General features: G+C 35.4%; 3 protein-coding genes across 3 annotated transcripts; 2 read left to right on the top strand and 1 right to left on the bottom strand.

Annotated features, from left to right (window-relative positions):
• Window positions 1–2,060: 2,060 nt before the first annotated feature.
• On the top strand, window positions 2,061–6,995 carry LOC132167184 (spindle and kinetochore-associated protein 1 homolog). Its single transcript, XM_059578090.1, has 9 exons — window positions 2,061–2,185; window positions 2,312–2,436; window positions 3,234–3,346; window positions 3,456–3,534; window positions 4,983–5,050; window positions 5,251–5,356; window positions 5,444–5,473; window positions 5,938–6,051; window positions 6,602–6,995. The coding sequence occupies exons 1-9, from the start codon at window positions 2,089–2,091 to the stop codon at window positions 6,674–6,676; spliced, it is 807 nt and encodes a 268-aa protein (XP_059434073.1). The 5' UTR covers window positions 2,061–2,088; the 3' UTR covers window positions 6,677–6,995.
• A 2,874-nt stretch (window positions 6,996–9,869) lies between these two features.
• Window positions 9,870–10,453, top strand: LOC132167218 (14 kDa proline-rich protein DC2.15). Its single transcript, XM_059578125.1, has one exon. The coding sequence runs from the start codon at window positions 9,888–9,890 to the stop codon at window positions 10,293–10,295; it is 408 nt and encodes a 135-aa protein (XP_059434108.1). The 5' UTR covers window positions 9,870–9,887; the 3' UTR covers window positions 10,296–10,453.
• A 1,080-nt stretch (window positions 10,454–11,533) lies between these two features.
• Window positions 11,534–12,070, bottom strand: LOC132167493 (putative lipid-binding protein At4g00165). The gene has a single exon (XM_059578489.1). The coding sequence runs from the start codon at window positions 12,011–12,013 to the stop codon at window positions 11,633–11,635; it is 381 nt and encodes a 126-aa protein (XP_059434472.1). The 5' UTR covers window positions 12,014–12,070; the 3' UTR covers window positions 11,534–11,632.
• Window positions 12,071–13,317: the final 1,247 nt, after the last annotated feature.

Genomic DNA, 13,317 nt, shown 5'->3' with positions numbered 1-13,317 from the left:
TCAGAGTACGATGAGTCCCCCAACCAAGCAAGAACTACAATAAGAAAGTTGTGCACAATACACCCATTGGGTAAGGCCTAATATGAACCCCCCTTCCCCGGGATAAACCTATGAATGGCTGGCAACTCAAGGATGTCACAAACCGCATGTAGGAAAGCAGTGCACCAAACTCCATGCAAGAGAGTTATTGATACAATTGCTCACAACTCTAGTGCAAATAGAACAACTCATGCCAATCAAAAGGTTACACGATCACAAATGGCTGGGGCATGAAATCATTGTAGTTATTTTAGGCCCAGGTACACAACCCTCAAACTTTCAACTTCTTTTTTTTGTTCCTTTTTTTTTTTAAAAAAAAAAAAAAAAAAAGTTCTCAATGCCGTCCTAATTCTGTGAATCAGATGAGAATCCAAGAGTGCAAGTGTACACAAGTATCCAAATCTACTTGGATCAAAGATGAAAATTAGCAAGTCGGATTAAGAGTTTGTTATTTTCAGCAGGCTACACATATTTCATGACCAATGAGGCTTCAAAAGAAATTTCATTGACGATTTGAGCTGCCTCAATAGTTCCACAATTACAGCAAAATATAAAAGAGCAAACACAATGCTTTTGGTCTTTGAGTATTCAAGTCTTCCAGGTTCTTGATTAACATTAGTCAATGCATGTGAACAATTTTATTTGTGCATACAATAATAGTCTGATTTATACCATCTATATTCCTCATGTAAAGATATGCAAAGAAATCAAGTCTTACGATGAGAAATGTTGCTGGCTGTATTGAATTTCATTTTCTTCTCTGAATTTTTTTCTTGATTTATCTGGAATATTTCAAACTATGCGTCAAAACATATATATACAAATCCATATTTAATGCCTTATCATACAGTAGCCTTTCACCATGTATAAGAGCAACAAAGTATACCCATTGAGAGAAGAGTTCCAACACGTAGAAGGGGTATTATGAAATACGAACCCCTCCAAACTGACAATACATAAACCCCAGTTAAGGATTATACAAGCAAGTCAAAATGACATGAGTCGAGTCAGGCCGATTATAATTCATGTAGTGATTAGCATTATAACAATAATAACACTGCAAAAGCAAATATTCATGACAGAAACCTTATTATACCCTAAACAATCCCATCCCCATGAGCTGCAGCCCCAAAGCCCAAAGGTTGGAGAACAAAAAATATCTTTCTCCCTTTTGAGTAATCGAGTATTTTGTTTCATTGGCTTCATATAATGTACTCACACATTATAACCAAAGAAATCCTACGGGTCTCAGATTCTAAACAAATCCAAAAGGAGGCAATCTCATCCCACACTCCTATAGCTTAATTCCCCATACAACACAAACAAACAAATAAAGGACAGAACGAGACAAGTTGATTTCTTTGTTTATTTTCCACTCCCAAACTCTCAATTTCCCTCTATCCCCAACTTACAACCATTTTGGGCAACCAGATAACTTGTTCATATTTTAAGAAAAAAACAGGGCATGAATTTTCAGCTAAATATTTTGCAAGAAACAGAGCCATTTACTCTGCAGAAAGAAGCTTAACTAGTAATGGGTTTTAGTTATTACAAGCAATGAAGTCAAGCAAGCAGAGCAAAAATCAGGAAGTTGAAGAACAACAGCGAACACAACATCTAGTATTTAGCACCCCAACAAGTGAAAGCGACAAATAGAAACAAACGTTGATCTATAGGAGATAAGATAACATACCTGGTTGACGACGATGTCGCTAGATCGTTGTCGGAAGGGAAATCCGCGGAAAAATGGTAGAGTCGTCTGAGAATGTGAGTGAGAGTTTAGCAATTGGGGTTTAGGGTATATGGTATTTTGAATACTTTTAGTCTGATCTGGCTTGGATATAATAAACGGTCAAGATTTAACTAGGATATTTTTACACAGGACTAACGTCTGTTTTCAAAACGACATCGCTTCTCTAACATCCCCAATTCTCTTTCCCCGCTAGAAAACCATTTCCCGGGATTTGAAATTTCAAAACACACACACACAAAAGATCACAATTATCTGAGTCTCAGTGAATTTCATTTTTAGGAGAGAGAGAGAGAGAGATGGAGGAGAAGAAAGCTGGGTCGTCGCTGGACGAGTTGATGTCGTCGTTCAACACTCGCATTGCGGAGCTTCAAGAGCTCGTCGTTGCACGAAACAGTGAGTAAATTTCCAAAGAACACTTGGTTTTTTTTTTTTTTTTAAAAAAAAAATTTTCTCGCCAAAAGAACTTCGTCAAATCAGACGCGTGCACGGATGAGAATTTCTTGGTTGTATGATTTTCAGTGTACCCGGCCACAAGCATCACCGATTTGTCGGCGGTGGACGTCGCATTGAAGGCCATGGAGTTTCAGCTTCAGGCTGTCAAGGACCGCTTGCGTGACGAAACCCTAGCTATTCCCAAAGCCAAAGTACCTCTCTCCCTCTCTGTTTCAATTTTTTTTTTTTTTTGGTTGTTTATGAAATTGAGGGAATTTTTGTGGTTTTAAATTTTAAAATTATGGATTTTCACTGTTTGGGGATTAAATTTGAAAAAGAGATAAAAAAAATAATGAATAAACTAAAAAAGAATAGAGGTTCTACGCAAGTGAGCTGATGGAGGATTAGGGATTGTTTGGTGGCTGACAAAAAGGAGGAAAATGGTTTTCAAGTTTGGATTTTGGGTTTTGTTATACGAATGTTTTAGAAAAAGAACAGGTGCTTTTTTTTCTTTTTTGATCGGTAGAAAAAGAACAGGTGCTTTAAGTTTGTTGGGTGCGTTAATTTTTCGTGTTTTGGCTCTGAAATGTGAAAATTAGACTATTTGGGTTAGGTTCTAATTGTGTTCTACTTGGTTTCTGGTTTATATGCATGGCACTTGAAAAGGGAAAACAAACTGTAGGAATAGAAGATATGGTAATTCAGTTTTTGCTGTACAGATATATTCTATCATATAGATTTACTCAATCGAGTCTGATACGACCATATGGCATGGTCGAGTTGATTTTCTCATTATGCCAATTTATGGCTAATGTAGTTTTGGAAAAGGTTTTAAATAAATTTATTATACTTATGGTTCATTTGGAATTAGAAGAAACTAATTCCTTCAAAAAACTGAGGCTAATGCAAATGTTTTATTTTCGTTTGGTCTTTGCCTATGTTTTCCCTAAGTAGGGGGTGAGGATTTGAGTTAGGTTAGTTGAATGTGTCTTTCTTGCTGTGGTTGCAGAACCTCATAGATGCATCATTGCGACAGCAGAAGAAATTGCAGAGTATGTCTGTTTATGTTCCGTCATTTCTTCCTGAAAGACCTTCTGTGACAAACTTGGAAACTAATAGATGGTAGTAGTATTTTTCCTGGTTTTACTAGTTTATATTTTGTGATTTTGATTATTTATTTATTTATTTCCTTTGTGTTGATAACCAATTCTTGTTAATTTTGAGGTTTCAGTTTGCTGCCAGAATTCTCGAAACAAGACCCTGGTGTTGGGTCTATAAAACTTGAGGAAGAGCCTGCAGCATTACCTAAGGTAAGTGGAATGTACTAGATCAGGTTTAACGAAAGAAAAAAAAAATTAGAAAAAAAGTGGATTAGAATTTGCTATCTAGGGAACCCTATTCAGCAATATTTCACCTCTAATTTTAGCTAACCATCTAAAAAGCATACAGTAAAACTTGACCATTTGCAAGAATGAGTTGATTCTTGCCAATGAGCTTTAGCTCAAATGGAACTTCTCATTTTAAAAATAATGAAGAGGGTGTGACTATGGGTGAAGATCTACTGGGTGTGTGTAACGTACCAATCAAAAAGAAAAAAGAGAGTGAGTGGGTTTTTTATTTACATGTTGAATCAATATTTGAAATTCATTTGACTTTAGAGCATTTCAGATAATAAAACAATGGATTGCTTTCAGGGTTGGTAGTTTTACATGATGGTTCTGGTGATGTATCTTAGATGTTTTAAAACATATCAATATAACTCAAGAGTAACCCAATCACGAGATGTGTTAAGTTAGCTAGATAATTTTGTTCAGTAGCACTCATATCAAGCTAGTCAACTTCCAGGGTTTGAGGGGCATGGTCAGGTGTTAATGATTTCGTAGCTTTTTTTTTTTTTTTGGGTATCAAATGATGCTCAGAATTCATAATTCCATTCTACCTGGTTCTGTTCATCAACAATGAAATACAAAGGCTCCTTATTTGCATGATCTACCCAAAAAATGAATGTTATTAAGGAACTCAATATTAACCCCAAGGGGTTTGCCTAGTGGTTGAGGCTTGTGGTCTTAGGGAGTATCACCCTATAGATCCCAAGTTCGAAACTTGCTACGTGCAAACTCCCCTTTGGGGCCACACCTCTGATGTAAAATCCAGCAATTTACCTTGATCCGTGTAGGGAAACTTTCAAAGGTGCGGTACACGGATCCGAGGTTTACTCTGCAGGGGTAGGTTCAAAGGGCCCTGCCTTGTCGAGGTTCCCCGTCATAAAAAAAAATTATGAATGGGCATATAAGATGCAAAGCTTGTATAAGTATGTATTTGAATGTTTATCCTTTATCTTGGAAGTGAATATCCTCAAACAATAACAGCTACAAATTGTAATATTATGGGGTCATTGCAAGAACACGAATACACAATAGCAGTACTCCTCTAAACATATTAAAGAAACTCTAACTTGGTTGTTCGCTGAAAATGTGCTGTCTGATGTGAAAACTCAGAATGTTTTAGGTTAATACTTTTGATTTATGTATTAAATAGTGACTCCATTGTTTGTATACTACTTCTATTGCTCCACCAGCATCATCATGATAATACAAAATAAATCTCTTCCATTGAACCTTAAAAAAGGGGGTCAAGGTATCAAATGAAAAAATAAATAGTAGGTCTTTTGGCAATTTTGTTTAAAGTTATATGCAGCTGCAGTGCACGGAGATTACTGCAAGCATATGTTCTAAATTAGTTATGTTATCAATTCCAGGAGAAAAAGGGCCGTGGCTCTCCACCACTGTGGTATATAACTGCCAATGAGCTGGATTCTCTCTCATCGTAAGTACATATTTCTTATGTAATTGTTCAATATTTGATATTAGAGCGAGTTTCAGCTACACCTGCTTACATATCGTAACGGATTGCTTAAAGCTGTTTGCTTCCATCATATGTTTTGTCATGGCTGTCTAATAAATTTGGACACTGGACTACAACTGTATCTGCCAAAAAATTTTAGCCCTAAGTGTCATGAACTGCAGATACATGAGAGGAAGACTGACATTGGAGAAGGTCAATGCAGCTATTAATGATATGGCAACTTATGCTGAAGCAAATGCTCAGCTTATTACAGCTCCAAGGAAGAAGGTTCTTATTTCACTTAGTTTCTGATACTTGTCACATATGTGTTTAATCTTAAATCTGTCATAATTATAGTTTTCTTTCTTCATGAAGCTGGCAGAAAATCTCTGGGACAAAGCCCTGGTATGTGAACTAAACCTCAATTCACTGTTCTATCTCTCAATGAATGCTTCCCTGCACCCCCTTTACCTAGCTAAGGATAACTTATCTTTAAAATAGCACTGGCTGATTGTCTCTAGGTTGTTGAAGTAGAGATCTGGGATCAAATCCCACATCATGGTTGGGAGGGTCTATGATATGGGGATGGGATACCACCATATTATGCAAGCTTTTGCTGAATTCTATCCAAAAAAAAAATGTAAGAGCAGTAGCCTCCTGTCCCAGCATCCAACCCCTTGACCTTTCCCTGCAGTGTGTAGGAGGTGCTGATATAACATAATCTCAAGACTTTAATCCCACATGGGAACCTGTATTCCTTTTTGGGGCAACTGGCTTATATTTGTTAGTGCTGATTATCTCTTCATGTTTTGAGCATAAATTATTCTTTGATTTGTGCTACTGATTTTCAGCATTGCTGAAACATGCAGGAGATAAGGGATATTGCAATGACAGAAGCTGTAAAGGGAAAATACTTTTTCCTTGAAAATGACATAAAAGGACCAGCACTGAAGCTTGACAATACTGGAAAAGCAATACTGACCGTGAGTGTTCCCCTTCTACTGGCAATTGGAATAGCTAATCCATGCATTGTCAAGGAAGTAAAATGGCCAGTGGGATAAACTGAATAGTCACCCTCATCTATACATGCTTCATGCTCTACCCCTGGGTTGGGTAAATTTTTTTAATATGGACTTTCACTTTATTTCATGGCCAACAGAAAGATGGTTGTCAAAAATTATTAGGTATCTTTGCATCTCCAAGAATCACATTCCTTGTTATGAAAATTTAAAGTGCAAATAATGCAAAATGAAGAAAGTTGGATTTCCTTTGTTCTGAAAACTACTTTCTGGTTATGCAAATGGTGTAATAATTTGCATGATGACACTAGACATAATGATGAACACCTTATTTGATTGTACTGAGATCTTGTCAATTTATTTTTTCTGTAAACAAAATTTGACACAATATCAATTTTGTACAAGAGGAATTCCATTCTGTACACTGGCATGTGACTTGAACTATATAAATAGATGTCTTCCATCTTTCATGCCCGTAGAGAGTCTCATCCCACTGTATCATGGTGTGTTGCAGGTCCTTCGTCATCTTGGCCGCTTAAGTGAGACTCGGATCGGGCATAACCGTGTGATTATTCTTCTGAAGCCTTAAGGAAACCTTGCTTCCCAAAGAACCTCAGGTTACATGTTTATAATCTTTTCCTGTATTTCTTTCACAGAAGATTGTAAGCCCTCACCTGGCATGAGAATACATATTCTTACTTTTAAGGTTTATGAGTATGGTAAAGAGGATAACATTGGCTTTTCAAAGAAGATTGCAAGCCCTCACCTGGAATGAGAGTACATATTCTTACTTTCAAGGTTTATGAGTATGGAAAAGAGGATAACATTAGCTTTTCAAAGCTGAACTTAGTAAGGATTGTAAATTCTATTTTGAAGGTTTTCTGGAAAATTGGTTCAGATATAGATTACGGAAACATTAATGTTTGGTCTTATAGTGGATTGAGATTTCCTACAATTGGTGTTCGGATTTTATTGAAATTCTGGCAATTTACATATGACTGGACTCTAGATTATTTGGGACAGGTAGACCTCACAACTCTTTCTGCGAGTTGCCTGAATTTCAATAAAATATGAACAGCCCAATTAGGGAATCTTTATTCTTTCATGCTAACTTTCACCTTCTTGGAGAACCGAAGAAAATTCAACTAAAAAGAACAAAAAGAAAAGAAAAATAATTTAGCTTATGTACCCTTTTGGATTCCAAGAAAATTAACATTTTTTTTACGGTATTTTGCTGGAAAGTTTTGAGATTTTCAATTCCAAAGGAGTGAACGGTATAAAATAACAGTCTTCAAGTTCCTAGACTCCTAGTCTCATTCTTTTCATATTTCAACAATTTCTCAAGAACCAAGCAGAGTCTTAGTTCTTCTGTCAGACAATGTCACAAGAGATTCTTATTTTAATCATATATCTTTTGAAACCCAGACCAATTTTATTTCAAGAACCAAACTTCAACTTAAAAAAAGAAAAAGAAAAAAAAAAAATCAATTTCCACAAGTACCCGCCAAAAAAGCATATGGCCAAATATTTATTTTGCTGAAGACAAAAGAAAAAATAAAAGAAAAAGACCAAACGTACAAGACATCTGGCTTTAAATTGGAGCTAATCTTAACACCAAAAATGGACAAAAATAAAAAATGAAGAAGAAAATACAACTTTATCAATTGGGACACGGGAACACAGCCTGGATCATCTTATGCATTTTAAAATTTATTTAACACATAGGAAATTTAGAAGAAAAAAAAATGAAAATGAAAGGAAAAAAAAGATTATTTCACACCAAGTTGGGCCTAGAATGTCATTGAGGACATAGGGGCTAATTAGCTCAAGGCTTTTTAGGTGTTTATTATTATTATTATTATTATTATTGAGGGAATTAGAATGGCTCCATTTCTATTTTACTATTTGTACTAAGGCTAAAATCCATTTTGATGAATAATTATTCAATTAGGATCAAAATTTAAGGCATCATGAAATTTCAAAACTTGTTTTAGTTAATTACTTCAAATACTGAATTATTCATCATACTATATGCCTGCAAATAAACAAACATGACTTTCAATCAACAATCAAACTATAGTATATTCCTTGACTTGCTGGTTAGCCAAGATTTTTTATTTTTTTTATTTTTTTCATTTTTAATTAAGGGTGAAAGGAGCAAGTCAAATTAGTAGATATGTACACGAGATGGACACCAAAATGCAAAGAAACATTTTTCCATTAAGAAATTCAGGAGGAATTATCATTTTCATAAAGCAATAGAAATAACATGTCCACTCATATTAATTCCATTTCCAACTTTTGTGCTACATATCTTCTATACCATTTACAATGAAAAATTAGCAACTATAGTTAAAAATGCTATGGAGCACAGCCATTTAGTGCTTTTACATCCCATGAAACTTTTCTTTTTTATTTGAAGACTCCCAAATCTTTTCTTCTTCTTTATTTGTTTAAATAATGACAAATCTTTTAAAACAAAGCTATAGATCAGATTTTTTTTATTATTTTTTTAATATGATTATGTTGGGAATTATTGAGACTATACAATCTAGTGAAAAGTAAGGTAAAAAGAAGATAAAATTTAATCCATCTACAATACTCACCTAGTAGTGAATAATAAATTAAAGCCACTTTGCTTCATTTTGGAGGATTATATATTTAATTTTAATTTTAATTCTAGAAATTATCAATTACTTATCCTAAAAAGAAAGAAAAAAAAAAGATTTAAAGTGTTCTCTGTTTCAAAAACCGTATGTGTGTGTGTGTGAAAGCATGAGCAAACATTCCTGACCAATTTTATAATATGGCAGTAATTTGGTTTATTTATTTAACTTCATGCCCAACGACAAATTCCAGTAAAGTTGATGGAACAAGAGGCCGACCAAATTGACTCTCACATATTGGTTATTGTTATAAATCAGATAAAAAATCAAAGGTGGATTTACACTGTCACGTCAGCATAGTGTGATACTAATGAGATATAATGTTATATACTACACTTTTATCTCACTTTATTGATATACTATCAACCCTCCTTTTTTTTTTTTTTTTTCGAGAAAATTGTAAAATTAGTCTTTATGGTTATACTGATTTGCAATAAGTTCGATGTGGTATAAAAATGTTTTGAAAGCTCTTTATGGTATGCAAAAATAATAAATAGATTCCTGCATCCACTTTTCCCTAATTTTTTAATGAGAACCGTCAAATGCTACTTCAACACCCATAAGATTATGACACGTTTCCCCCATAAGACATGTTTGTTATTTGACGGTTTCTACCAAAAAATCAGACGAAAGTTGGATTCAAGGACGTATCTATTTTGTTTATTAGCATACCACAAGGAGTACTCAGAACATTTTTATACCACATGGAGCTTATTGTAAATCAAAACAACCATAGAACTATTTTTTTTTTTTTTAATATATATTAAGGGTTGATTGACAGTGCAATGTCAACAAAGTACGTGTAGTGTATAAAACTCTTAAAAAAATGTACAAAAAGCACTAAAATTAAAAAGATATTGGTTGTCTAATTTTGTTTTTGGTGCTAGATGAATTAATCATGCAAACTATTCAGTAGATCTGCAGAATCCTCCAAAGTGAGAAACATGGCCTATTCTCCAAGTTGCACCGCCAGCTAGTACTAGAAGGCCTATGATCCAATCCAATTTGATCACATTTCCAATTCTTCATGTTATTTTATTCCCTAAAACAACTATCTCCCATCTATATATACCCTAACCAATTTCAACATATCCACACACATCTCATAACCTTAATTAGCAAGTGTGCCTGAAAATGGCTTCTAAGGCTATTGCAACCATAGCTTTTCTAGTCTCTCTCAACCTTCTCTTTTTCACTATGGTCACTTCAACTTACGTCCCTTGCCCGCCACCGCCACCAAAGACTCCAAAACACCCAACCCCTGCGGCAGCTAAGCCCGCTGCCACTTGCCCGAAGGACACCCTTAAGCTCGGGGTGTGTGCCAACCTGTTGAATGACTTGGTGCACCTTGTTGTTGGAACCCCACCAAAGACACCTTGCTGCAGCCTCATCCAGGGTCTTGCTGATGTTGAAGCTGCTGTTTGCCTTTGCACTGCCATCAAGGCCAAGGTTTTGGGTATCAACCTTAATGTCCCCGTCTCATTGAGCTTGCTGCTCAATTACTGTGGAAAGAATGTTCCCACAGGCTTCCAATGTGCCTAATGGTGTTGAATCCCTCGATTTTCTACTCAGTTTCCTTTTATTTGATTGTTTTCAGCACTTCCCATTTGGGCTGTCAATTGGTTTATTGGACTCATCTACTACTTGGCCTTCCACATTCTAGTGGCAATAAATCAAAAAGGCCATTCTTAGGGAGACAATAAAATCTGTGTTTTTCATAAGTTGTCATTATTTATTATTATTGGTTTTTTTACATGTTCACACAAAAAAGAAAAATGAAGAAACTGATCTCCATTTCATAAGGTGTGATCTCCAGCCGATTGAGCTACCCTTTAATGACCATTATTTATTATATATTAAATCCGGAGATTGTGTTTTAAGTTTAAATGGATTCGACTAAACATATACAACGATCACTAAATTAATATTCTAAGGGATGATAATTAAAGAAGGAGAGCTGCTAGGTATCCCAAAATCCTTCTCAAATAATGTGGAAAGCATTATTTTGAGAAGGAGCAGGAGACAAAGAAGAGAGAATTATAAATTTTTAAGAAAAAAAAATATTTGCCACATCATTTGAGAAGCATGCATTTTGAGAATAATCCCTTGAAATGTCTAGTATTATCCAATAAAGAAGTTGTGTTGTAAGAGTGCTTCAATTGGGTACTTTTTCTGCCCCCAAAGCTGCCCAGCCGGATCGAAAGAGTCCATATCATTACTCCCTAGGCAATTCCTTCTTGTCAAATCTTCCCTTTTTCTTTTTTTTTTTACTTTTTTTTTTTTTTTTCTTGGTTCTTATCAGACAAAGAATTAGATTCCGAAGAAATGCAAATTAGACAAACAAACAGAAACTTCACATGCTCCTTAAAGAAATAACCCATAATATAAAAAATAATTGAAGACCTAAAAACCAGAATCCCTACTTTGCTCTCCATAAATTTATAGTCCAAATTGTGTCAGCAGTTGGTGCAGCAAAATCGGAACCAAAAGCCAAAGAATTGTTAAACAATTCAATTGCAATTTTTTAAATATTTAATTAATAAAATTAGTTTCGATTAAAATTTAGTTCAGTTGAATATAAATTTGTTTCCAATTCTATATCTTATCATTCCTGAAATTCTAACAAGTTGTAATATGCAAAATGAAGGCATATTAACCTAACTTTTACAGACGGTTTATTGGTTCTTTCGTTGCCCCGCTGTCTTTTGGTTGGTTCGGGGCTGTTGTTTGGGTTGCCGACCCATTTTTGTTTAATTCTGTGATAACCCCCTTTCCCCCAGTTGATTAGAAAATAATAATAATAATAAATAAAAATTTTACACAGATAAATGTGCTAAATTTATTCAATGAGAACAAGAGCCAGAAAGATTGAGCTTCTTCTATTCACATACAAAGCCTTGAGGGACCTTCTTTCCACAAGCATCAACAATCAAAGTGATGGCAATGGGCACCTTGAGCTTGACAATTCCCAGCACATTGGCCTTAATGGCAGTGCACAAACACAAGGCAGCCTCAAGATCTGCAAGCCCTTTCACCAGCGTGCAGCATTCCTCGCTTGGCTTCGTCCCAATAACCTCAGTGACCAGCCCTAGCCAGCTCCCACAGACACCAAACTTTAGAGTATCTTTCGGGCAATTCAAAGGAAAAGCTTCTGGAGGGGTTGGAAGATTATAATGACGATGAGATGAAGCATGAGTGAAAGATATGATGTTGAGTAAGATGAAGCAAGCTGCTGCGGTCTTGTAGCCCCTAAAACCCATCTTATCCTGCAACAAATTCTAGAGGTAGCTAGTGTACTCATCAGGTGTAGAGATAGGGTGCAACATATATTATATACAAACCTAAGGCTAATATAGTCCAATCGAGATCTACAACAATTATCTACTCAAATTGTTGGTTTTTTGTGTACGGATCACCACAATGACTTCAAGTCGCTTTCCGATCGAAAGTAGTTTCATTGGCAAAAGAGAGAAAAAAAAATGTCAAAAGCCCGCTAGTCCAAGAGGACTTGAAGAACTTTGACGCACAAGTAAATAGGGGAGAGAGAGAGAGAGAGAGAGAGAGAGCTCTGGTAAGAAGAGTATTATTGGTATTTGGTAGTGTGTAAAAAGGGCCGTGATTCTAAGCACGCCGGCGTGAACGCCAGGCCATTTTCAATTTTATTTTAATTTTTTAACATTAAAAAAAAAAAAATTTGCCGGCGTGCCGTTCTCTTTTACTTCACCCATGTAAAAAAATGAAATTGTGTACTTTATGCCTAATATACAAACATGTAGAGCCTTCTAAAGTTTTTTTTGAGTCTGCTGGAAGGGTCATTGCTCTAAGTCCATTGGGTCTTGGGCTCTTTCGGTGGGCTCAAGGTAAGTATATTCAAGCCCTTTCTATGTTGTGGGCTTTTAGGAGATTCCTAAAACCATGACGCCTCAGCTCCAACATACTTCAGAAAACTTTAGCATGCTCTACATGTTTGTATATAAGACAGATTCCTAGGTCCTACACTAATAATTTGGGCACATAATATATATGAGATGCACTGTTCAAATAAATTTTTGAGTTTATTGCCACCTAACCGAAAACATGGATTCCTTATAAATTAATTCTCACATTACTTCTCAAATTGTTAACGATTTGAATAGGTTATCAGCGTGAATCCTCAACCGATATATCCACCGATATGGTCCATAGATTTTTATGAGCAGGCGACTAGAACCACTAACAAAGCCTTTGTCCACAAAATTAAAATTTTAAAAATATAATAATGAGATAAAGCGTTTTTTCCATGGCCAAGGCCCAAGTACATGAATAGGGGCATCTAAATCGGGTTCACATGCATGCCCATGAATGATCTATTTGTTAGATTTGGCATTTGTTTTTGTTCTCCCATGGCGAATAAATCCAAGAGCATTCAATGGCCCAGAGCCTTCACTGGTGCTGTACCTTTACGTATAAATTAATTCTTTCAGTAAAGTTTTATAATTAGTGCTTTGGGACCATTTTATTAGAAAAATAAAAATATATAATGACAACTTTGCTTGAAATAATATTCCTTTTTTTCCAGAAGTTC

The sequence above is a fragment of the Corylus avellana genome, chromosome ca1 (assembly GCF_901000735.1).
Source record: "Corylus avellana chromosome ca1, CavTom2PMs-1.0".
NCBI lineage: Eukaryota > Viridiplantae > Streptophyta > Magnoliopsida > Fagales > Betulaceae > Corylus > Corylus avellana.
The sequence above is the reverse complement of the archived record's forward strand: the minus strand, read 5'-3'. Positions and strand labels throughout refer to the sequence as shown.

Excerpts from the sequence above, each read along its gene's own strand:
- LOC132167218 (XM_059578125.1), top strand. The coding sequence starts at position 9,888 with ATGGCTTCTAAGGCTATTGCAACCATAGCTTTTCTAGTCTCTCTCAAC.
- LOC132167493 (XM_059578489.1), bottom strand. The coding sequence starts at position 12,013 with ATGGGTTTTAGGGGCTACAAGACCGCAGCAGCTTGCTTCATCTTACTC.
- LOC132167184 (XM_059578090.1), top strand. The coding sequence starts at position 2,089 with ATGGAGGAGAAGAAAGCTGGGTCGTCGCTGGACGAGTTGATGTCGTCG. Across the intron at positions 2,186-2,311 it reads GCTCGTCGTTGCACGAAACA|TGTACCCGGCCACAAGCATC; the intron begins GTGAGTAAATTT and ends TATGATTTTCAG. Across the intron at positions 2,437-3,233 it reads TAGCTATTCCCAAAGCCAAA|AACCTCATAGATGCATCATT; the intron begins GTACCTCTCTCC and ends CTGTGGTTGCAG.